General features: G+C 45.6%; 4 protein-coding genes across 4 annotated transcripts in view; 1 reads left to right on the top strand and 3 right to left on the bottom strand.

Annotated features, from left to right (window-relative positions):
• Window positions 1-7087, bottom strand: part of slx4ip (SLX4 interacting protein) — a 32508-nt gene extending 25421 nt beyond the window's left edge. The window contains exons 1-3 of the mRNA XM_068741761.1: window positions 7061-7087; window positions 692-781; window positions 244-370 (exon numbers count right to left, since the gene is read on the bottom strand). Coding sequence (XP_068597862.1) covers window positions 244-370; window positions 692-781; window positions 7061-7087 — 244 coding nt within the window. The remainder of the gene's footprint in view (window positions 1-243; window positions 371-691; window positions 782-7060) is intronic.
• A 1151-nt stretch (window positions 7088-8238) lies between these two features.
• On the top strand, window positions 8239-10991 carry mkks (MKKS centrosomal shuttling protein). The gene is made up of 4 exons (XM_068741461.1): window positions 8239-9263; window positions 9366-9547; window positions 10172-10282; window positions 10359-10991. Exons 1-4 carry the CDS (start codon window positions 8276-8278, stop codon window positions 10785-10787), a joined length of 1710 nt encoding a protein of 569 aa, XP_068597562.1. The 5' UTR covers window positions 8239-8275; the 3' UTR covers window positions 10788-10991.
• A 65-nt stretch (window positions 10992-11056) lies between these two features.
• srd5a2b (steroid-5-alpha-reductase, alpha polypeptide 2b) lies at window positions 11057-12802 on the bottom strand. Its single transcript, XM_068741357.1, has 5 exons — window positions 12528-12802; window positions 11659-11822; window positions 11447-11548; window positions 11224-11374; window positions 11057-11123 (listed from the first exon to the last, which is right to left on the bottom strand). Exons 1-5 carry the CDS (start codon window positions 12800-12802, stop codon window positions 11057-11059), a joined length of 759 nt encoding a protein of 252 aa, XP_068597458.1.
• Window positions 12803-16234: 3432 nt separating this feature from the next.
• memo1 (mediator of cell motility 1) lies at window positions 16235-22428 on the bottom strand. The gene is made up of 9 exons (XM_068741183.1): window positions 22368-22428; window positions 20795-20876; window positions 20659-20727; window positions 20444-20556; window positions 20120-20231; window positions 19248-19390; window positions 19026-19102; window positions 18772-18876; window positions 16235-18410 (listed from the first exon to the last, which is right to left on the bottom strand). The coding sequence occupies exons 1-9, from the start codon at window positions 22426-22428 to the stop codon at window positions 18279-18281; spliced, it is 894 nt and encodes a 297-aa protein (XP_068597284.1). The 3' UTR covers window positions 16235-18278.
• Between the last annotated feature and the right edge of the window lie 667 nt (window positions 22429-23095).

Below are 23095 nucleotides of genomic sequence, written 5' to 3'. Positions count from 1 at the left end.
AACGTAAATTCTAAATCTACAAATTACATGTTTTTTTAACCAAACAAGAAGATTGAAAAGCTGTAATGTGAAAATTAACTAATGCAAATGTATTGGAATAGAAATATTTCCCCCTGAGATAGTGGTAGTGGAATAAAGTTACATTAAACAGGAGAACTCAAAGTACAAGTGTGTTACTGTACTTGATTACTGTACATTACTTCAATCAATAACTAATGTTACTTACATTGCAGCACTATTTACCTTTCACAAAAAACGCTGAGGCAGGCACCTGCTCCTTCTTCTGTTTGCACTGCCGTTTACTGTGGAGGGACTCTGCGTACTGCTTAACCCTCTGCTCCAAGGCATCTCGAACCAGAGCCGGAACGTCCTGCAAACAATGTGAAGACATTTCAGTAACGCAACATGTTGTCACGTTGCAGAGAGAGCACAGATCTTCTGATGAAGAAGACAGGCAAACAGTGGGACAGTTGAAGTCTCGTGTGAAAGGCCAGCAAGGCAACGCCACAAATGACTAGGTGGAGTGATGAGAATAGCTTTGCAACAATAAAAACCCAGAAAAAAGAATAAGCAGAAGACTTAACGTCATTTCAGATTTGACTCTGCCACTGTCTTTTGAAAAAGCCTCCTGCAGAAGTGCTTTATTCACTCACACTTAGTCACACTCACGCCCTTCTCCTTGTGTCTGTACCTCGATGTGGCCTGTAGTAAACCAGCCGGCGGCGTCTTTGCTGCCCAGGGGTAGGACGTGTAGGTCCACCAGCACGGCAAAGTTCCCACACTGTAAGACAAAGACAAAGGGCAGCCACAGGTTCCCGAAGGGCATTGAGCTTATAGACAAGAAAAAAAAACATCAAGAATGTGGCTGATTGACAGCGAAACAAACCACGACAACCCCCTATGTCCTAAAACATCACCCCAGGCCTCTCTCAGCATTTGGGTCTCTCCTGTTACCCCGTCTGTCTTTACAAATCTCTCAAGAAAGTATCCCTCTGTCTCATATCATTTCCCCTACCTCAGTATAAAAATCTACCATTTTGTTATAAAGCTTTGCAGCGCAATCTCTGTCTTACGGCACACAGGCTTTAAAGAACAGGCTAACAATGAGTCACACACAGTGGAAGAGGACCTGTGGAAGAGTCCTGGTAAAACTCCAGAGATCTGTCCTTTAGGATTATATATGGGTTTTTTTGCACTTCTGAGCTTTGTAGAAAGGGCTGCAGATTCCTGACGCACATCGTCATTGTGTCAATGACAATAAGCTACAAGGGACAGGGAGGGCAGGGAGGCCAGAAATGCCACGGCTGGGTAAGTTGCCGTTCCATCTCTCTCAGGCCAGCCTGATTATGGTTTACACATGGGTCCAAAAGCTGCCAGCTGCAGAGAGCAAATGGATGCGAGTCTGGCGTGAACCTCGCCTCTCCCTGGACAAGGATGTAATGGATTGACTGAGACCACCCACAAAAACGACACATTTGGAGCAAGGGGTACTTACCCTAAAAACCTGGAACGATAACGCTGCAGAAATAATTTCACTGATGTGGTATGAAGGCAAAGGCATGCACAGACTTGAAGCTCACAGTGCAGATCTGGAGAAGAGCCTTTCCATGCAGAATAGACGATTCATTTAGCAACTGGAAATTCTTATGCTCACTAAAAGCTTTGTTTTCGCAAAGACTCCATCCCGGGGGCAGAATGACTAACTTTTACAGGCCAGACATAGCGATATGATAATCGCAGCATCAGAGGAGAAGACTGAGGATGTGTCATTCATGATTACATAAATTAACATTGGAAATGGAACCATTGTTGGCCTGTCAAACAAAATATCCAATACTGTCTTTGAGCAAAAGAAATCTGGTAAATGTTTATCTTTTTTTTTCTTAGAGAGAAAATTGAGAGCAATATTTACTTTCTTGTGTCTCTGACAATATTGACTGAAATCACTTTGCTTTCTTAGGCTAACTATAACACACTTACACACGGAGAGAAATGGAAACTACAGCCTAGCAGTGCTGCTAATAGCTCTGGAGCCCGCTGAGGATGCATTACACTCTATGTGGAGGTATAGTCCAACGAGTTTTGTAGCATAGTAGACAAAAATAAAACGGGTTCACCAAAAGAGCTGTCAAAAGACATTTAAGGTATGTCTGCAGACGGCCGTGCATCGACGCTCTGGATTGATGTGGAAACGATGATGCTGGTGAATGTTTCTATCATGTTCAGTCAAAGCTCGCTCTGCGTGTCAAGACGTACAACCGCAATGCGTACTGACTTGTCTCAGCATCAGTGTTACCAAACCTAATGGGAAATTAATGTCTTCACGCACCTCCCACAAAGCATGTGTGTTCATCTGCAGTGCTCTGATTCATTCAATCCGGAAATGTGTATGGAACAGGACAGGAAACGAAATTTGTCTAAACAAGAAGGCACATAAATATTCTCCCCGATCATATTTTAGAGAAAAATATGAACAAAAGCTGTAGTACAAAAACTTCCCTGAACAAAGACAAGAATGCCATGGAGCAGAACAGAACCCCCTCATGTGTAAAGTGTGTGCACTTTGCCTGTCAGCATCAACTCATCCCTATAGATCAGTATTCTCTCCATCCTCTAACCTTTGTCCCAGAGCCACCCATGGTTGACTGGTGGCCTCAGCTGACTGCCTCCAACAATCAGCAGTGTGTGGGAAAGCCTTGCACCGGCAGGTCAGGCCTTGTCAATCAAAACACACGGACCAACAATATGAGCCCCGCTGTGGTTTCATGGGGCCGGACTCGACACATGCCGGATGGATTTTGGTATCCCGACTTTAGCCTCTCTTATTGTGAGCTGAGAGCGGTTTTACAAATAGGATAGGACCTCTGACTATATTATTTGTATTACATTGCAGTGAATCATGTGAAACTTGCATGTTAAAGTTTATTGACAGTAAACAAAATGTTACTTCACCTACATAGCAATTTCTGCACTGCCACAATTACAGTGCGGCAATGGACAGCGTCATCATGAGCGGGTTCTCTGACCGTCTGTGTCCCGCTTCACCCACATTGCCTGTGTGAATGTAGTGAGCGAGCGAATGTCGGTGGTGGTCAGAAGGGCAGATGCTGCAAATTGGCAGCCTCGCTCCTGTCAGTCTGCGATAGTAGCTTCACCACCACCAAGTATGGAGTCAACGATTAATGCACAATGTAAAGCATCTCTGAGTGTCCAGAAAAGCGCTCTATAAAACCAATGCATTATTATTATTATTATTATTATTATTAATCAATATCCTGGAGTGAACAGCAGGACAGGGAGTCGCTTGGTCCTTTCAGAGAAACACCGCAGGGCGATTCTACTGAAGTGGTTTTCTGACCTTCTGATTGAGTTTGCGTTTTGAGCAGAGAGCCAGACATTAAGCAAGCCTTAGACAAACTTCCCTTTATCAGAGAGGCAAGATGTAACTGGGAACTGAAAACGTAACGATAAACACTGGCCTGTCTCCCCCCCCCAAAAAAAAACAGCATGTAATTGAGTTCCTCAGAAACAGGGAATTTTGTCAGGAATGTCTGTGTAGGTTCTCAGTTATCCAGGTCATGGCAAATCATGAAGAGCAAAAAAATAAAAATAAAAAAAGAATCAACTGGACTTGTTCAAGTTTAATTGAAGACGTTTCGCCTCTCATCCAAGAGGCGGCCTTCAGTTCTGAGAGACGAACCGAGGGTCCAGTTGCAGGAATGTAAGCTAACGTAATCAAGTTAATTAGAAAATAATTAACTTACTGAGAAAACGTGGAGCTTTAGGCAGCCACAAATGTCCTTCCTTTTTTTTTTTTTTTGCAGCTATCAGCGCTTTAACTGAGGATGTTTGGGCTGCGTGTGGCAGGTAAGAAGCTAAAAAAATAATGAGGCCAAATCAATGTACAAAAGGGCTTGGACCACAATCACATCACGTGCTCTAAATTTGTCAACTCCCAGCACAAAGAGTGACCTATGGACCTCTAAGCTGAACTCTACTATGAACTATGACCTCCTGGTACACCCCCCCCCCCCCCCCTGAAACCTCAGCTATGGCCCCTCTTTAGCAATTTCACTACATGTATTCTACTACTTTTTAGAGGCAGTCGCTCAAAGAAAGCTATCCGAAAATAGTCCAGACATCTAGTCCATCTTTTAGAAAAACAAGCCTTAAAACAGTTAATACTTCCACTTCACCTTCTGGAATCTAGAAGAAGAAGAAAAAAGAGACTAATAGTCATAACAACAATAATAAACACAACTCATACATGTGTCAGATTAAAAGCTTTCCTACTGCATTGGTCTATGCCTGGACTCGTACTCTGAGCTGAAAGAAAGATTTGATAAAGTGCCAGGTTCTACAGGAAGTTACTCTTTTGATACATACTAAACTGGGTCGGCACTTATTTGCTCTCTCTTGCACAAGTTTTAAAGAGTTACGAACAGAAGCTGAAGGCTGAAAGAGGGGCGTCAAGGAGCACCACTAAATATCAAATCCATTATTGTGACATCTGTAAAACAGTGAATGAAGAGGACTGAATCTTTCTGCAGGCTACAATCAGTTTTGCAATCCTAATTCTCCTCAGTGCCAATCTGGTATGCATGATCTGCAAAAGAAGAATAAAAGATAGCAGACCGTTTTGAAACTAAAGCTTTCCACATAGTTCAAAGAAAACATGAGGAAATTCCTTCGCATATTCGATCTGCAAATAAACAAGTCCTTATTCGAATCTGACGGCTCCTTTCTCTTTCTAGTCTTCAGGTTCTGGACTATATCACTCTCAGCTCCCAAAACAGTCTCTACCTTCCCTTATCTCTACCCCAAACCCAGCTCTCCATCCTCCCGCCTGTGCTGCTCCGAGTTGGGCACCGGGCCCAAACTCTTTAAGCAGCCTCCCCATCCTTGCTGCCCTTTGCCATTGCTATCGCGCCGTATAAGAACCAGAACGTCTTGGACTGCACTTAGCTCAGAGGCTAACACTAACCAGCCACAGATGTTTACACTGGGAGAGAAGGGGCAGCAGATGCAGTCTCACTCAATAAAACTTGCATCTATCCCACGCTTTGTCTTTTTCTGACTCTCTTTCTTTCTGCAAGTCTGCAACGAGCCCTGGGGAGCTCTTTAGATCTGTGGGTGTAACAACCTTGCTCTCAGACTTTATTTGCCTCATTCCCAGCTCGTTCTCTTCTCTGAGTCACCTGGGTTTCCCCTTTTTCCATTTTTTATATAAACTGACAGATGCCAAGCAGAGAAGCTTGAGATGTGGTCGTTATTATTATTATGAAGGAAAAGGTTATTTATACAGACATGTTTTGTGTGCAAAGCTCCCTTCATTCAAGTGAATGTTAGCACACCTTGAGTTTTCTTTATTTGATGATTAAAAAAAAAAAGAAGGACACAACCCACGAGTGGAATTCCAGCAGCAAGAACAGACAGGAATATCTCGAGGTAACACACAGCAAACAAAACTCAAGCTCAAATCCTTGAAATATTGATCGATAGCGGAAAAATAGCAGCCCGGGAAGCCGTTGGCCTCGTTAGAGGTGAATTTTTTTTATCGATATGTGGCAGTGCTTAGATAAGAGTTTTGTTTTGGGGTTTTTACCTTGTCAACTTCTGTTATGAAACATCCCTCCCCCCCACCTGGGAAGTGTCCAAATGTTTGTAACGAGACAGTAATGGTTTTATAGGTATGTGTGGTCTGATAGGATCACTACTGCAGAATGACAATGCTAAACAGCACATTAAATTGCTCTGTGATGCCTCAGTCCTTTATATTAAAAACGCTGTCTCAACCTGCTATAGATGGTTAAAAGGTCAGCAGTTTTTTTGGGGGTTTTTTTGCTAATAGAAGGCAGATTGCAGGTCTGACAAGGAGCAGGTCACTCTACAGTCTAAGCCTATAAGAATGTGAATACCATCACCTCCGGCAGTATCACGGACCAGGCAGGGAGTTGCTTTGAAAACAGAAGACAGACTCATAAAACACCCTGATGAGCAGCCTGCTACACAAAACACGGTGAATCCGGGAGCATAACTCAGTATTTATTCAATAATCCTTGCATTCTGTTCACGTACGGATACAGAGTTGACTAAAATCCTTGAAGAAAACACTATCTCTATGCTGAATGTTGCTCTTAAATATTTTTGAACTAATTCATTTAAAGAAAACACACAGTGGTGGTGGTGTTTGCTTTGCAAGGACAGGATAATGTTTTGGACTGATTCCTTCTAACATGTTTGTGGTTAGCGCGGTAGAGGCTGTGTGCCTTTTCTCAGGCAGACTAACGCAACAATATCATTATGTGCCCAGTGGGAAGGAACCTTCTATGGGTTTTACTCTGCAACAACTGACTCAGGGGGTTGATGGGGGTATCATATCTATGACTGTGTGCATATGAAGCGAATAAAGAGGGTGAAAGCAATATCTGGTCGACTAGACACACATGGCAACATGGAGGATGTGAGAGATCAGTGTAAATCTGCAGTCCTCGTTTTAAACTCTCAATAAATGAAACATCAACAAAAGGGAAATCCCGCATTTAACAAAAACATCTGACGTGCATTATTCCTGACAGAGCATCAGACTGAGGATGAGCAGTCTGGCTTTAAAATACAATGAGCTTTCTCTCTTCTGCATGGCTGTGCCAATGAGCGAAAGGAGTGGCAGCCAGTTGATGTTCGAAAAAGGCGCCCAGAAACTCGGAGTAATGTTGTTCTTCTAAAATGGATCAATAACAACGTCGTGAAGCGGCACAAAGCAGCTCAAACGTGTGTCCGTGCTTCCCCCTAGTGGACAAAGAATGTGTTGCCGACAGGGAAACAAACACGAAACGGGAGGTTTAAACAAAACATTAAATACAGTAAACGTGTCGTATTCCTGCATTGTATGTTTTCCAGGTTTGCAGAGGATTAAAACAGCCCATAATAACTTTACATAGTTGTGAACACACACAAAAGATATCACACAAAGCTATAACACACAATCTAAAATAAGAGTATAACAACGCTTCAACGCTAGACCAACAAGGTGTGTAGACTATGTTTCATTTTCACTCACCTTAATAACAAATTTGTGAGGAGCCATTGCAATAAACACTGCAGGCAGCTCGGTTCACCTGAAAGAGCACGGGCATTGATTAGAAAGTGGCCCGAAACACACTCATTGTAGAAAACATGTAAAATTCTTAGTACCATACATATAAAAAAACACACACAATAATGTTAACCTTAATGTAGACATGTCGTAATTGTATCGATAATACTACCTAACACGTCAAAAAACACTATTTTAATGTTCAAGGTAATATTGCATGCAATGTGTGTGATTCTAGTTGGGAAAGCCAATAAGACAACATTAATATGACCTACTCAAAAATTGCTTCTTTATATCTAAAAAGTTTAAGCAGTCAAATAATTGTATATTCGGTTATATTTCATATTAAGTAATAATAAATCCACTCGATTATCGGTTGTATTTACCTTTTTTTAATTTGGCTCACGAGACGAAGTTTTACTGCAACGAAACAACGCGGCAGGCCTTATATTAAGATGCCGTTAATTTGCTATTTAAAGGTGTAATTTGTTTATGAGCGTTAAAATCGACACACGATTAAGGTTCCGCCAGCAACTTTGAATCTGTCAAGAGAAAGTCGCGTTTAAAGGCGTCACTTCCTGTTTGTAGTCCAAAGGCAGCTGGTGGATTTATGTATAAAACAAATACAGTAGAAATACTGATTAAGGTAGCAAACCCACTTTAAATCGTTTTTAATGACGGTGGCGGTGCTATAGAGTATTATTATAATTATTCGGCTTCAAAGCAACACTGTTTTAAAAGACTGTCGAAAATATGCGACAGTTTATTAAGACTCTACAAGGACCCAAGAGCTTTATCGTTAGCATAGAAACCAGCTGCCTGTTGAAAATGTCTGTAATAATCTTGACACTACACGTTATTATTGTATCTAATCTCTTGTAACAGCAGGTATGAACTCAAAATGTGGTCGTAGTTCTTGCACACGAATATAACGTGCACATTCAGATTTATTTTCACGTTTCCTTTCAGGCAAAGCTTTAAGCCTCACTGTCGAGTCGCAACAAGCCGCGGCGCGGAGTGGTGGCGTTTTATAAATATTTTCCGTCTGCGTGCGTAGTTTTTATTGACAACATGGACGGTTAAACATCGCCTCACTGTCGCTACTTTGACGTGAGGTCATGATTTAACGTTACGATACCCCCGGGGGGCGGGGGAGGAGGTTGAGAAGTCGCCTGAAAGATGTCTCGACTCGCCGGTAAATCTCCGGCTCTTTGCACGGATAAGCCTCTGGAGCAAATCGTTCTACGTGACAAGCTAGCTCTGCTCCGGCAGCTTCTGAAGTCCTGCTTCGGCCCGACGGGCAGACTGAAACACGTCCGTAACAACATCGGGGGCCGCGTCGTGACCACCTCGACATCCTCCGTCCTCCTCTCGGCCATTTCCTCCACAGAGCCGCTCCTCAATCTGATCAAAGCGTCCGTTCTCAATCACGTTTCTCGTTTCGGGGACTGCGGCTTGTTTTCCGCAATTCTTTGTTTGTCTCTCATCGAGCGCGCAACGCGCTCCGGCCTGAGAACGCGCGTGGCCGTCGGCGTGAACGCGCACCTGTTGGGTCTGTGCACCGCGTATCTGCGCGGAGACGCCTGCGGCTGCAAAGTGAAGCTCGACTTCTGCAGCAGCCGCGACTCCATCAAGCTGGCGCTCGGCGTTATCTCCAGCAAAGCGGCGTGCGTCCTGACGCGGCCGGAGGCGCTGCACGTCAGCACGCTGGCCGTGGAGGCCTTCCTGCTGACCGTTCCCCGTGACGTCACCGGCGCGGTGACGCTCGGCCGCGTCGTCACCGTCTCTGCTGAAGGCCACTCGGTGCTCGACTCCGCGGTGTTTCCGGGTTTGCTCGTGGACGTCCCTGATGACTTCGCGCACGGCGAGCCTGAGCGCGTCCACGCGGATCCTCCACGCGTGGTTCTGTTCGGAGCGTCTCTCGCTGGAGACCTCTCCGAACTCGGAGACGGGACGATCGAGGCGCGCCGAGGCGAAGCGGACGCGGACTCGCAGATCCTGGATCAGCTGCTCGGGCTCGGCAAGCGGGCGGTTGAAGATGAGGTGAAGCTGTTCGTGTGCCAGAAGGTCGTCCACCCGGTCCTGCAGCGGTTCCTGAGGGATCACGGTGTAATGGTGATCCAGAGGCTGGGGGGGGCGCTCATGGAGCCGCTGTCCCGGTTAACAGGTAGATGCATTATTTCATGTTTAGCGGCTCCAGGGCCGGTTGGGTTAAAGCTCACTGCGTGTGTGTGTGTGTGTGTGTGTGTGTGTGTGTGACTTTAACAAGGTGCTCAGCCCGTGGCCACGCTGCACCGGACCGTCCCAGCCGGGGCCTACGGGAGGCTGAGGGGCGTCCGGACCAGACGGTTCGGATCCAAGACGATGCTGCATCTGCAGCCTCTCGGGGATTCCTCCATCTGTACGCTGGGCCTCTGCCACAGGAACGAGACCATGTTGAGTGAGCTGAAGGTAAACCGTATTTGCTGTGACCCGGTCCACTCCTCTTCAGTGGCCGATCCAGAGCGTGCCCCCAAACACGCTCAATGGGGCGACACGTCCAGGGAGTGTGTTGGGGGCACGCAGGAACGGTGCAGATCGTTGCAGACGAGCTTCCTTGAGACGGTTTCTGATGGTTTGAGCAGACATTCTTCGGCTAATGCATATTGAGTTCACGGGCAGCGACTCTGGTGGGCGTTCCTGCAGGCGGCACGCCAGATTTGCACGCTCCCTCAAAAAGTTGTGACATCTTTGGCTTTATGCTGTGTGATAAAACTGCACGTTGTCAGAGTGACCTTTTATTGTGGCCAATCAAAGCGCAGTAATCACGGTGCCTAATCGGCATCTTGAAAGGCCACACCTGAGAGTCGGGCAAAGGAGAACGGCTCACTAACACAGATTCGTGAACGCTTTTTAAAATAAATCCTCTTTGGCGTGTATAGAATAAGTTTTAGGTTGTTGTTGTTTTTTTGAGTAAAAATGAGAGCAAGAAAAAGTGGTGTTTCTATTTTTTAAATCCTGCTTTAAAAAGCCTTTCACACACACCATCAGACGGGGGAACCGACCCCTGAGCTTCCACCTGCGTCTCCGTTGAAGGTGGCGTGCCAGAAGGCTGAGCAGGTGTTGAGGCTCACCTTGAGGGAACCCTCTGCCTTGCATGGAGGCGGCTGCACCGAGACCCACTTGGCTGCTCACGTCAGACACCAGGTGAGCGCCGGTTTGTCTGCTCTTCGTTTCCCCTTTTGTCCCATTAAAGCGTGTCCTGGGTGTGACGTATTTCCAGAGCCTGAAAGACGTCGCAGAGGTGGCGTCGGCGCTGCGGTGCTCGCGGGCAGAGTGCTCCGTCGCCGTGGAGGGATTCTGCGCCGCGCTGGACTCGGTGGCCGCAGCGTTGGAGCACGACGGCGGGGCTTCCCTCATCGACCTGACTCACGCGCACCGCTGGGCTTTCCCTGCAGATGGGACGAAGGAGCACGCGGGGGCCATCTTGAGCCTCTGCGGGTGTGGACTGGTGAAAAGTAGCCCAGATAAGAAGTGGACATATTTAAATACCAAATCCCCACATTTCTCCCCCGCGCCGCCGTCCAGAGACGCGTCTCTGCAGCCGCGGGTGCTTGACTCCTTCACAGCCAAAGTCAACGCAATGCAGGTTGCTGTGGAAACTGCTAATCTCGCACTGGATGTGCAGTTTATAATCCAAGACGTGAACTAAGACATTTTATCCAGTGTGGAACTCCGATGAGTAAAATGTGAATTAAAGCTACTTTTATTTTACTAGTACTGATGACACTACATTCTACCTTTGGTGGTAATCGATATGGTCGGTCAGTGGGGGGGCAGCATTTGTTATGACTGCAAAAAAAAGCCCACAGATGATTGTGCAGTAATAAATCTGTAATTATTGCTTAAAACACAATCTTTTGGTGTTATTACAGTCTTTATATGCCATTTACAAGCTGAAAGCTGAAGTGTTTTTTTTCCTCAGCAGATGAATGGAATCAAAGCCTTCCGAAACTTGGGATAGTCCTTGAACTTCTCTTTGTAAAACCTGCAGCAGAGAAGCGGACAGCACGTCAGTCGCAGATCATATGCCGGGCATGGGGGGGGGGGGGGGGGCTGTGCTGCTTCGGTTTAACGTCTTCTCGCACCTGTGATGATAAAAGGCTCTGGGTCCGATGAAACACAAGCTGAACACTGCGAACGAGAGCCCCGGGAGGGACCAGGTCGCGACGGCGTAGCCGAACCACTCCACTATCTCTCCTAAGAAGTTGGCGCCAGACACATATTCGAACAAACCTCCTGCAGGAGATTGAGAGCAAGATCACGAAGAGCAGAGATTTAAATAAGGGATTTTACACATGAATACATTACCTGTGGGGATCTTGTAAACGACTTCCCCCGGCTTCCTCAAGTTCCGTAGGATATAGTCGCTGTGTATATTGATGGCCATTCCAACGTAAAACAGGAGTAAACCTAGAAACAAAAGCACAATCGTACGCAGTATTTAATATGAACGAGGCCTGTAGAACGATACGATCCGTCATGTATAAAGTTAGTAAAAGGTCTCAAAGCGCCGCACCCACCGGCTTTACAGCGATAGTCAGCTGACCACTCGTCATCAAACTGGGCACAGTTCAGCAGGTAGTGTGCCTGCAAGAAACCATTGAGGGAGCAGAAGAAAGTCGCTAAAGCCATGACGACCAGCGGGGAAGGCTTTCCTCTGGTCTGCAGGCCGTAGACAAATGTCCTGCGAAGGGTTGAAGAAAGACAAGATGGAACAGGTGGAACGAGGGAGGGGCAATACAGCCGTTTAGTCTCGAGTGGGAAAAACAAAACGTTGAGGTTTAGTGCAGCAGTTAAGGATTTAAGTGCTGGAGGAACAGGTGCAATTAAGCTCTCCATGGGAGGTCACTAATGCATTCCTCACGGTATTTAAAGCCTCAGATTATAGCAGCAGGAAGTCTCCATCTGACATGGAGAAGCTTGGCTCTGTCTTTCGCTCACAGAGAGGCTGAATGCATGCTATTCATCTGGTAGCTGTTGGAACGATGGGAAAAAATAATAATAATTGCTCCACATATTTGTTGATTCAAGTCAGAAGCTATGGTTGGAGTCATGAAAAGGAGTTTCAATTCCTTTAATATGCTCCGTGCCGTGATAAAAATGTTGCGATCATCTATTATGTCATCTCTATACCTATAACAAATGCAGCTAGATTCAGGATGAATGCACGTTTTTCTGTGTAGACTGTTTACGAACATACCGAGCAAACAGATTGTCAGAATTGATAAGGACATTAGAATATAAAAGATTAACAAAATCAAAAATAAGACAAAATTGAGGACGACCTTTTAACTTTTAATGCTAATAGCAAAGAAAAAAAAAAGTCATATAATTCTGGGCATGTTTAAGTACACACACAAGTTCACACTGTACTCTTTCATGCATTTACCTTTGAAGGTAGTGTAAGAAAAATGTCCCCAGCAGCAGGTGCTTCCCCATCATGGATGGATTGTGTGAGGTGAGCATTAAAAGCAGCGGGATCAGAAGGCACGGCAGCTCCTGGAGGAACCAGGCTATTCTGGCTGGGACTGTCCGCAGCAGAGGAGACCGTTCCCTGTAGCGCCCGTAGGACAGCTGGGCCTTCGTGTGATGCCACAAATGCCACAGTCCTGCTAGCACCACCACGCCGCTGAGGAAGTTGACCGAATCCTGGTAGCACTGCATCTCGTCGCAGTCCAATGAGCTGATGCTGTGTCTGCATGCTGTTAAACTGATGCTAAACTCCTCCCAAAGCAAAGAGAGGTGTGTCAGCCTCGTGAAACATGAGTGCAGCCCCTTTCAGTGTGTGTGTGTGTGTGTGTGTGTGCAAGAGGAATGCACAGATTTACGTTGACTGTTATCAGCTGCTGGAAATCTGTGTCAGCAGCACAGAAATCAAAGTTCAAAGTGCACTCAACAAAAGTTCCCCATCATAAAAGTTCTTCTGCAGGCTGTTTACAGTCTCAGGAACCGTAACCTCATTATACATACCCTGTTCTACAAGAGCAGAAAAGAGCTTACACACACTTTTTGTATACAAGTGATAGGGTCATTTGCTGACTATATATATGCAGCAGAATTATTAGCACCAACCTTCCCTTTCAGCCTGGAACCCAGTCGGCAAACCCAAAACATCAACCGGTTCCTGCTGATCAGAGCATTTGCAGGCCTTCATTTCTAGTACTACAAAGCTACTAATAGAGCCAAGTATACTGATAAGGCGAAAAATAAAGTGTGGCGTGCAAAAAGCACTCAGCCCCCTTTTCTCTTGAGTGCAATCAGTTCCCTTCAGAAATGTCCTGAGGATTGCTGAATGATTGAATGTTGACCTAATGACTGTGTGCGTGTGTGTAATCTAATCTCAGTACAAATACAACTGTCCTGCGACAGCCCCAGAGGATTGTTAAGAGAACGTTCGGGGGGGGGGGGGCAAACAGCATCATGAAAGTCTGAGGAGCACACCAGACGGGTCAGGGATCAGGCTTTGGAGACGTTTAAAGCAGGGTTAGGCTATAAAATAAAAAAAGTAGGGATGGGTGGGTGAAGCCTCGTTTAAGCTTTTCAGGCTTCTTCCTGATTGTACTGAAAAAAGCTTCAGAGCCTCAAGTAAAAGACCCCGCTGTTGACATCTAGTGGTCAGCTGCTGTTACAGCAGGCATGCATTTACACATCTTGATTTAGAGCAGTGGTCAGGAACCTCTGGCTCGGGAGCCATATGTGGCTCTTTTGATGGCTGCATCTGGCTCGCGGACAAATCTTCAATTATAAAAAATATTTTTTCGTTACACTCCTTTGCGCAAACCGGCGACTAGAAAGCCGGTTCGCTATGAGGCAGTGATCAGAGGAAGTCCGGTTTATATACGGCGTTCTGCTCACTGGGAAAGGGACAAACGCCGGTTGATAGCGGGTCGATCTGCGTTCAAAAACAGTCAAACCAGTAATTACATGTTGTTGTGTCTATCTATCTATCTATCTATCGCCTAGGCAACGCAGATGAGGCAGAGACACTGTTCAAGTGGGGTTGCTGTATTTTGCTGTCGAAAATAGCGGTCGATGTGCGCACCTGCAAAAGGGTCCGCACAACGGCCGGTTGTGAGATCAGGAAGTAAACTTCCCTCGTTTTAATTGCGTTGTCGGCTCGCTAATTTTAGAAGATGGCTGAAAGAAAAGAAGACGAGGAGAATTGTACTTTTCACTTTGTAGTCACAAAGCGATCAGCAAAACCACGCAGCACCAGAAGTCGCATTAATGGTAAGAAATATCCATCATTGATTAGCAACAGCATACAAATGTTATTCAAAAGAATTCAGAGACTTGTATTTAGTTTTAAACATATTGTAGGGCTCTCACGGAATGACATTTAATAATATGTGGTGTTTATGGCTCTCTCAGGCAAAAAGGTTCCCGACCTCTGATTTAGAGTCTGATGTGACAGATATTGCAACTTCAGCGTTTTGGAGGAACAGTTCAGTGGAAACCACTTTATGGTGATAATAATCACAAGGACATTCCTGGATCTGGGTCACGTACCTTTTCCTAATTTCTACTAAGAGAATGTGACTGCAATGATGATGAAAGGATTCAAATTCTGGAGGATGTCCTTGTCCTACAGTGTGAAGAAGACAAAGTGAAAATGTGCACCAGGGGGATGGTGCTTGTGCAACACTTTGAAGTTTTTATTCAAGTTGCTGCCACATAGAGGACGTACTATTCCCAAATACCAGCTGTCGTGAGCGTGCGAGGCACTTAACCTAAATGTAAGAAATATATTAAAACACCATATTGGAAACATTCAAAGTAACTAAGCTAATATTACAGACTAGTCAGTCGGAGAGAAGCGACTTGTAAAGTCGAACATGTTTTTGATTTTCTGTAAGCATTTAATCCTCACAAACATTTAGCTACCGCACCATCTCATATTGTAAAACATCCAGCTTATCTTTGTGGGTGAAACAAGGTCGAAGTGTTCCCACCGTTTTCTTCCGTACGCATTATCCAACATTAAACTTCCTCTACGCTATGAGGGGAGGGATGGTGGGGGGTGATGCAGCGAGCAGTTCGTGTCTTCTTATAATGAATGAAGCAGCGCCAAAGATTTGAATCAGTCACGTCCTTCCCGGTGTTTCCATGGTGACGTGTGCAGACACAGAACCAGCTTCAGTGTCAAACTGTCCCATCTCTCATAAAAAAGATTGGCCAAGCTTTGCACATCTCGGGGGAACTCTGTTCCATCCATCGTCTGGAAATGGGCCAAGACACTAAGCCGAGAGGCTCGTGGTGTGGGGGGGGGGGGGGGGGGGGGGCACCTGTCCACAGGACAACTATTGCTAGTGCACTGCACACTCACATTATAGTTTTCATTTAGTATCCTGATGTTTTTTTTTATCTATTCCACCATTTTTTCTGATATCGTGATAACAATAATCCAGATTATATACAAATAATGTCCGAGCAGTGAAAATTACTGCTATGGCCATTCTAGTAGTTGCAGAATTCTGGCAGACCGAGTGTTAAAAGAAAACAATGAGAAGTCCAGTTTGCCAGAAGACATGTGGGACGCAGCAAACATGTTGAAGAAGGTGCTCTGGTCAGGTAAGGCCAACGTTCAACTTCCTGTCCTAAATGCAGAAAACTAACACGGCAGCATCATGCTCTGGGATGTCTTCTTCTTTTGCCAAGAATTAAAATTTAGTCTCTTGATGCATCATTTGTTTAAAAAAGAAAAGAAAAAAATCATGTATGGGTTTCTACTTACTTCACAATTGTGTGCCACTTTGTGTTGGTCTTTAAAATCCCAATAAAATACATTTATCTGTTGTTGTAATATCATAAAGTGTGGAAAGGCTCAAGGGGTATGAATAATTTTGCAAGCAAGAATTGGTCCTTCGATCACTGAGCTCCCTCTGCTGGTGGGGTGTCTAAATGTCTTTTCTGTAAACCAACACTGGATGTGAGGCACTAAAAAGCCTCGGTTAATCTGCTACATCCCTAAAGATGAGTCGCTGACGCTGTGACAGAATATCCCTTTAACCCGGTGGATAAACAAATAAATGCACGCAAGTCTGCATGTCCTGAGACCGAACACATTGAAGAACGAGACAGCAGCGCAGACACGTTTCAGAACATTTTACTCATTTTGTAACATGGATCCATGGCCTTTTTTACGAAGAGCCTTCAGGGATGCTTTGTCAGTGGAACCTGAGATCAAAATAACTCCATGAAGGGAGTAGATAAATAGTATTGTTTTCGTGTTTGTTTGTGATGTGTACGTTCTTCTTCGCTAAGCAAGGAGAAGAAGAAAAAATACACAAAAACAATTTTCGAGAAGACAAAAACCAACAAACAAATAGTAAACAGAAAGAAAACAGTGTTGAGGTTCAGCCTTTGTCTCTACAGGTGAGGTGGAGGAGGAGGAAACAGAACACCACCCCCTGCTGGAGAAAGGAGATAACAGTTGGTGCCATTTTAAACCAACGGATCAGGAGGATGGACCCGACACTCCGGGAGTGAGGGGAGGGGGGACAACAACAACTGACATGACACTTTCTAAAATAAGACCAAAAAGGTGAGAATATGCTCTAAAATGTGCAACAGTGAGAAAAGGCACAATAGCACAGTGCGTCATGCTTTACTGGCGTCCCTTCAATTAGCATCTGTCTGTCCTAACTGTTCAACCAGGCGGTAGCTTAATGCTACACCAGCGGCACCAAGAGGGATGATCGGGGAAATACTCGACTTCAGCAGCCGAAGATCAAACAGGACAGCAGATAAGTTCGTCATATTTTCAAATTCAGTATTTGCATTTGGCGTTCGGATGCAATTCAGTGAAAGTCTTAGTGATTCAGGTAGCAGGACGACACTACACAAAACAAAACTTCTCCTTTAAAAAAAAATGGCATCTGTAAAATACAATTATTATTATTTTTTATAATAATAACAGAAAATACAGCAGGGAGAAACATCTCCCTCAATATTTAACCTTGCATTAACCTTGCATCAAGGTGCTGTGACTGCAGATTTTAAAACTCTCAAGTGAAGCAACAGATCTGGAACGCTAGCCTCTGAGTAATGGAGAACACCTAAATCATGTTAATTACTACTTAGCGAACGGAATCGATTCACCCGGACCATCTTTGCAAAACAAAAACAGAAAACCAAAAGGAATTCTTTGCTCAGGTTTTTCCAAGCCGACTGACGCTGGCTGCAGATTCAAGGTGGCAGTGTAAGAAAAGACGAGAGGCATCAGGGCTTGGAGTGATTTACACTAAACCGAGCTGTGATTATATTTCTGCTGTATTCAGAAGTGTGAAACACGTCTATAGAGTGGAATCTGAGCGTGTGTGGCGCGCACGCACACACACACACACACACACACCAATTTACTGGGCAAACAATGTTAATGGCTTTACGGAAAACTCCGCTTTTGTTCAACTCTACACTCTATTTGAATTATGTCTAATAAAATACCTTTAAATAAAAAACACGGTAGAAACGAAGGAATAAAATATGAAGATAAAATATAATTAATGAAATGAGGATAAAGGTTTTTGGTTGGTACAGAAGGGCGTTGGTGGGATTCTGTTGCATGCAGCCCTTTGTTAGCAACTACAACACTGCCTGCTGAGAAATGGTACTCATTACTTATGACACTACTTTCAGAGTTTAGGCTGCAGTCGAGAACGTTTCATTTTGATCCGGTGACGTTTCGGTGAAAGATCTGCAGTATTGTTTCCGTTCCTGTTTCACATGAGCACAGACTGCCTGGAGTCCAAACGCAGGGATTGCATTATCACAACTCAAATCCATCATTTATAAAGGGAGGGGAAAAAAATAAAAAATGAGCTGAGGACAACTACAGTCTTTCCAAAATGACTCTTCTCGCCCGTCTCCTCGAACCACTTCCTTGTACACTATCTCAAAACTGCACTTCAAAAGGAAATGTTTCAACCAAAAGCTTTGAGACACACTTCAAACTGAGACGAGGGTGGAGGGAGGCAGAGGAGAGCTGAGAGACGGAGGCTGTTTTGGCTTCGAGTGTCTAGGTCCGTCCTGCAAAAAAACTGAGTGCAGGCTGAGGGGGGGGGGGGGGTCTGGGGCGAGTTATGGTGATAGATCGTCAGGGCAGGTGATGGCGCTGCAGAGGCCCTTGCAAAAGTCGTCCTCAATGAACAATGAGCGCGCCGGCAGCGTAACTCACGGAGCTGTCGTCCCGTTTCCTGCACTCGCTCGACTGCGCATAGTCCAGGAAAGAGAAGTTCATTTCTAAACCCAACTTCCCCAGCTCTGCCACAGCCTGAAAAACAGCAGCAGCCACAATGTAAACACATGGCATCATGTTAGCGCAGTCATGCACACAGTGCCCCCACCCCCAACCCCCTCCACTAGTCCAGAGATCATCCAATCATAGCTAGGAAGCTAAACGTAGCAGGCCTGCTCGACTTTGCACATTCAGCTCATTTAATCTTGTACGTCTATATGCTGGGCAGATTATATACATCTGCATACATCTGTACGATACCCCTTTTTCTTTTCTTGCATCCACCACCGATCAAGCGGGTGAGGATGTTTCAAGCCATCAAAGGCGTGTTAGCAAGTCAGCTGGGAAGATAAAATCCTCCCGCCTCCCGCCTCCCGCCTCCGGCCACAGGACTTACATTTAGCAGCACTCCGATCGGGTGGCGCCCACAGATGGTGTTGTGGTACTTCTTCAGGTAGTTGGTGAAGGACGTGGGATCCAGCTGCTCTATAATGTGCATCCCCTTCATAAGCAGAGAATGTACATCACGCACCGCATTGCTGCTGATTTTCAATAGACAGTTACACTGGCCATTCTGTGGGGGAACACCATGAACGAGGCCGATGACAACCTATAACCGCTTTAACACAAATGCGACGTCACGGCGATTACCATTTTATCAAGATGCTCGATAGACCTGAAGATCTCCCCCTTGGACTCGTCGTAGTACGTGTAGCGGAACCGCTGTCCTTCAATAGAGAGCCAGCCGTCAGTACGAAGCGGGATGCGATCGCACCGCAGTTAAACTCGGATCAGCGACCTCTTTTCCTGCTCACGGCAGAATGATCCCGTGGAATGAGTAATCATTCTTTGATCCCGTTTGTCTGCACCTACCCCAGTGGCAGAAGTCAGATGAGACAATGAAAAGGTTGGAAGGGTCTGCCAGGTACTTGCTGAGGACCTTCCCGTACTCCTGCTCCTTGGACTCGCTCAGGGCACCCACAAGCACAGGCACGATGCTAAACTCGTCTTTGCGGCTGCAAAACCAGATTCGTGAAGTAACTAAGTGAAAAGACATTTCTAACTGACTCGCATGCAACGCATATGTCAGGAGACAAAAGGCAGTATTTAAGCTAATAGATTTTGAAGACGTGAATCTCATTGCACCAGCTGTAAAAGAAATCCCCATCATTACCCTCGCCGAAGCGGAAGCAAGGGTATTGCAATTGGGTGCGTTTGTCTGTCTGTTTGTCTGTCCGAGCGCATAACTCAAAAACTAGTAACCCAATCGACTTGAAATTTTTACACAAGCAAGGTTCTGTCCGTGGTCTCGGTCCTCCCCAAGAATGGTTGATCCGGATCTGGATCCAGATTCTAGAATTATTTTTACATCTGGAATTGTGCCTGTGCTGTAAACTGTCACTTTAAGAGGGAGGGACACGAATGGCATGATGGGAAAAAGAGTCCAGAAGATGGCTTGTAGTACATTCCGGAGCAGCAAGCTAGAGCAGGTTTGGCCCCTCTGATCTGGAAGCCCTGTTTACTGTCTCACAAGATCGAATAGTCTTTTGGAGGCGAGGGTCTGCAATCTCTGATCGTCGTTTTCTAGTTACAATAGTGAACCTGTTATTGGCATGAAGCGCCATCCAACCTGCCATAACTGTGAAAAGGTCGTAACCCGAAAACGATCTTCCATTCTATGAGGATGTTCTCTCTGTGAGAACACAGTGCAGATAATGCCCCCCGCCCGCCCCCCCGTCCATTACCTTTCCATGGCTTTAGCAGTGTAAGGCAAATGCATTTCAATACTGTGCTCATCTTCATCTGTCTGTATACTCATCCGCTCAAACAGGCCAGTTTTCCAGAGGTCGGCATAAACTGGAAAAAAAAAAAAAAAGATTTGAGTTTGACATTTTATCGTTCATTCGTTCACATGACAAGCAAAGAAAAATAAGTCATTTACAAAGTTTTTATTTTTAACGGTCAGATGCCTGGATGATTAAAGCATATAACGCCAGACTTTATCCATCACAATACAAGCGGAGCTCAAAGCCTGAGGTAATGCCCCCCCCCCCCCCCCCCCCCCACACCTTTCTGGTCGACTCTCAGGTCGTAGAGAGGCGTTTTGTAGATTTCTGCAGGCGACAGGGCACAGCGGGAGAGGGGCACATGGTGCGACGGTCCCAGGATGAACACCCTGCGTCTGAAGAGCGACAGAACATTCACCTCGTCCACTCGACCACTTCTACACGTTGTGGGGTAAAGGGACAGCAGAAACTACAGACGGGAGAACTGGATGGCTTACGTAAGAGAGGGGTCAACCTGCTTATAGGCGTGCGCTGCACAAGCGCCACAGTAGGTGTAGCCAGCATGCCTGCAACGAAGGACAAGTCAAATTAGAGTCAGACGGCGTTACTAAACGTTCTCGACATCCTGCTTACGGTGCAATGATGGCTCGAGCAGGTCCGATGGCGGACTGTGCTTTGGACAACCAGTCTTCTAGCTGCGCATTCAGCTGGGATCCTGAAAGGGTAAACGTTTTGGGGTTTGAGCAAAAAGAAATTACCATGAGAGTTTTATTATTATTTTATTATTATACGTTATTAAAAACAATGCCATTTTTGCCAGCAGTAGTTAATGGGGCCTCGTCATTGGGACTATTATTTCTTTCACAAACGGGGATTACTTTTTTAGCGACCGAAGTTTTCTTTACACCTATTTTTCATATAGCTGCAAACAAGTGTTATCCTTGGGATAATTGAAAATTGCAAACCTGTGTGTGTTAATTGCCTACCTCAGACCCAAGGCTTTAAGCACCCAAAGATTTAGGGCATGGTGGCAAATTTAAGCAAGGACGGGTGCGCCTAACGCCGCTGTTATTAGACCCATCAGACAGGTATAGGTATAAATAAAGAAGATCTGGGATAGGGCGCTGGAAGAGGACTGCAGTTTCACCAGGACAAAATCTCCAGCTCACAAATCCACAGCAGCAATGGCTGCCATCCAGGAACGCAGACTCGAACTTGGCCAACAGCCGCCCCGTGTCACCTCATTTAGCCTCCACAGAATACAAACGCTTCCCCAAGATGAAAAATGAACCTTCCACGCCGAGTCTGGGATGCCTTGAAATGCAGGCTGAAATCAGGACGCGGGAACACAGTCTGAATTTACGATTACCACTACCAGTGGAAGTCTTTGCTCGGTGTCCACGTAAGACAATGTTACTCTCCTGGACAGACAACCACTATAATGACTTTCTAACCTAACTGGAACATTGTGATCAGGTCTGTACTGTTAGCTTAGCTTAGCTTAGGCACTGCTGTTTCTGTTTCTGTTCACCTACTGAGGCTGTCAAATGCAGAAAAGGCTGATCACACGAAACAGGCCGTCGTGGTGGATGAAATGAAAAACCAACAACTCCTGAACTAGTGGGGGGGGGGGGAGCATTCCGCCCTGCCCAGCCCAACCCAGTCCTTTGTGTCATAGCAGAGACAGGGTCTGTGTTTAACGTGAGCGAGTCGCGCTCGTATTACAGAAATACCAATATTTGCGTATTAATTAGCTATTATTACGTGGGTCTGTTCAATGTCTAAAATAGCCGGATAGCAGCTAGGCCGGGAAGTTCCGTAATAGCAGCTAATTGTCTATGATGCTGCTTTTCATTGCGAGTTAAAATAAATAAATAAAAATAGGTTAGATTGTTTTAAAGGCATTTCATCGACGAGCTCACCACGACCCTGCAAGCAAACGGAATAACAGAGAAGGGCTCAATGCTAGCTAACTGTTAGCACAAATTAGCCGACTTTCCATCAACCGAATTGACCATTAAAGCTCAAAGCCTAAAGTATCAACGTCTAGCGTGTCAAGAAATACATTTGACACTTTTATGTTAGTATAATGATTGTTGTGTAATAAAAAGGAAACGCTGGAAAACACACTGACAGAATGAAAATTAAAAAGCCGTCCGTTAGCATGCAGCGTGCTAACGTGGACTGTGCGCTGCTAAACGCTTACCCGAGGCAGAGTACCAGCTCCCGGCGTGACTTGCTTCTCTGCACACCGCTCGGTTCGACATCTTGGTTCCCAAGCCGCCTATCTTCGTGTGCTTTAGCTCTTGCCAGGCGAGGGAAGCAAAAAAAAGCAAAAAAAAAGAAGCAAAACGCAAACGCCGGTGTCAGCTCGCCCGGAGAAGAGCAACGCCTGCGAGATGCGTGCGTGTAAAGACAAAGGGCAGTTAGCTTGGTGAGCTAGCTTGGGCTTGTGTTATCTGGCTAACAAGCTAGCTGCTCCTTCAGCTGGTTGTTGTTGTTATCAACAAGCTGGAGCGGCCTGCCAGTGTCAGTTTTGAGTGACAGTCGTTGCAAATGACGGAAGGCGCAGTATACTGTGTGTTGTGTGTTGTTGTGCGTTAGCCACGAGTACAGAACCAAGAGCTGCTACAGCTAAGCGCTAAACGACTTCTTGGGTTTGTCAATGGAAGGCAGTCAAGTCAAGGGACGAGTCTCAGTCACTTGGTTCAGTGACGTCAGGGCGTTTTGATTGGTGGCTTGATTATTGCTCATATGGTGATTCGTCGAACACTTTTAGGAGGCGGAGCCGGGCCGCTATGATGGTTTGGTGCGCGGCGTCCGATGAGCGGGTACATAACAGAGCGATAATGGAAGCGGGGCTTGAAACAACAACCCGTCTGATCGCTTTTACTGCATATCTTACCCTAAACTGGAGCCAGTCATCACCGGGAA

This window comes from Brachionichthys hirsutus, chromosome 7, assembly GCF_040956055.1.
Source record: "Brachionichthys hirsutus isolate HB-005 chromosome 7, CSIRO-AGI_Bhir_v1, whole genome shotgun sequence".
Classification (NCBI taxonomy): domain Eukaryota; kingdom Metazoa; phylum Chordata; class Actinopteri; order Lophiiformes; family Brachionichthyidae; genus Brachionichthys; species Brachionichthys hirsutus.
Note: the sequence above shows the minus strand (reverse complement) of the source record. Positions and strands in the feature narration are given on the sequence as shown.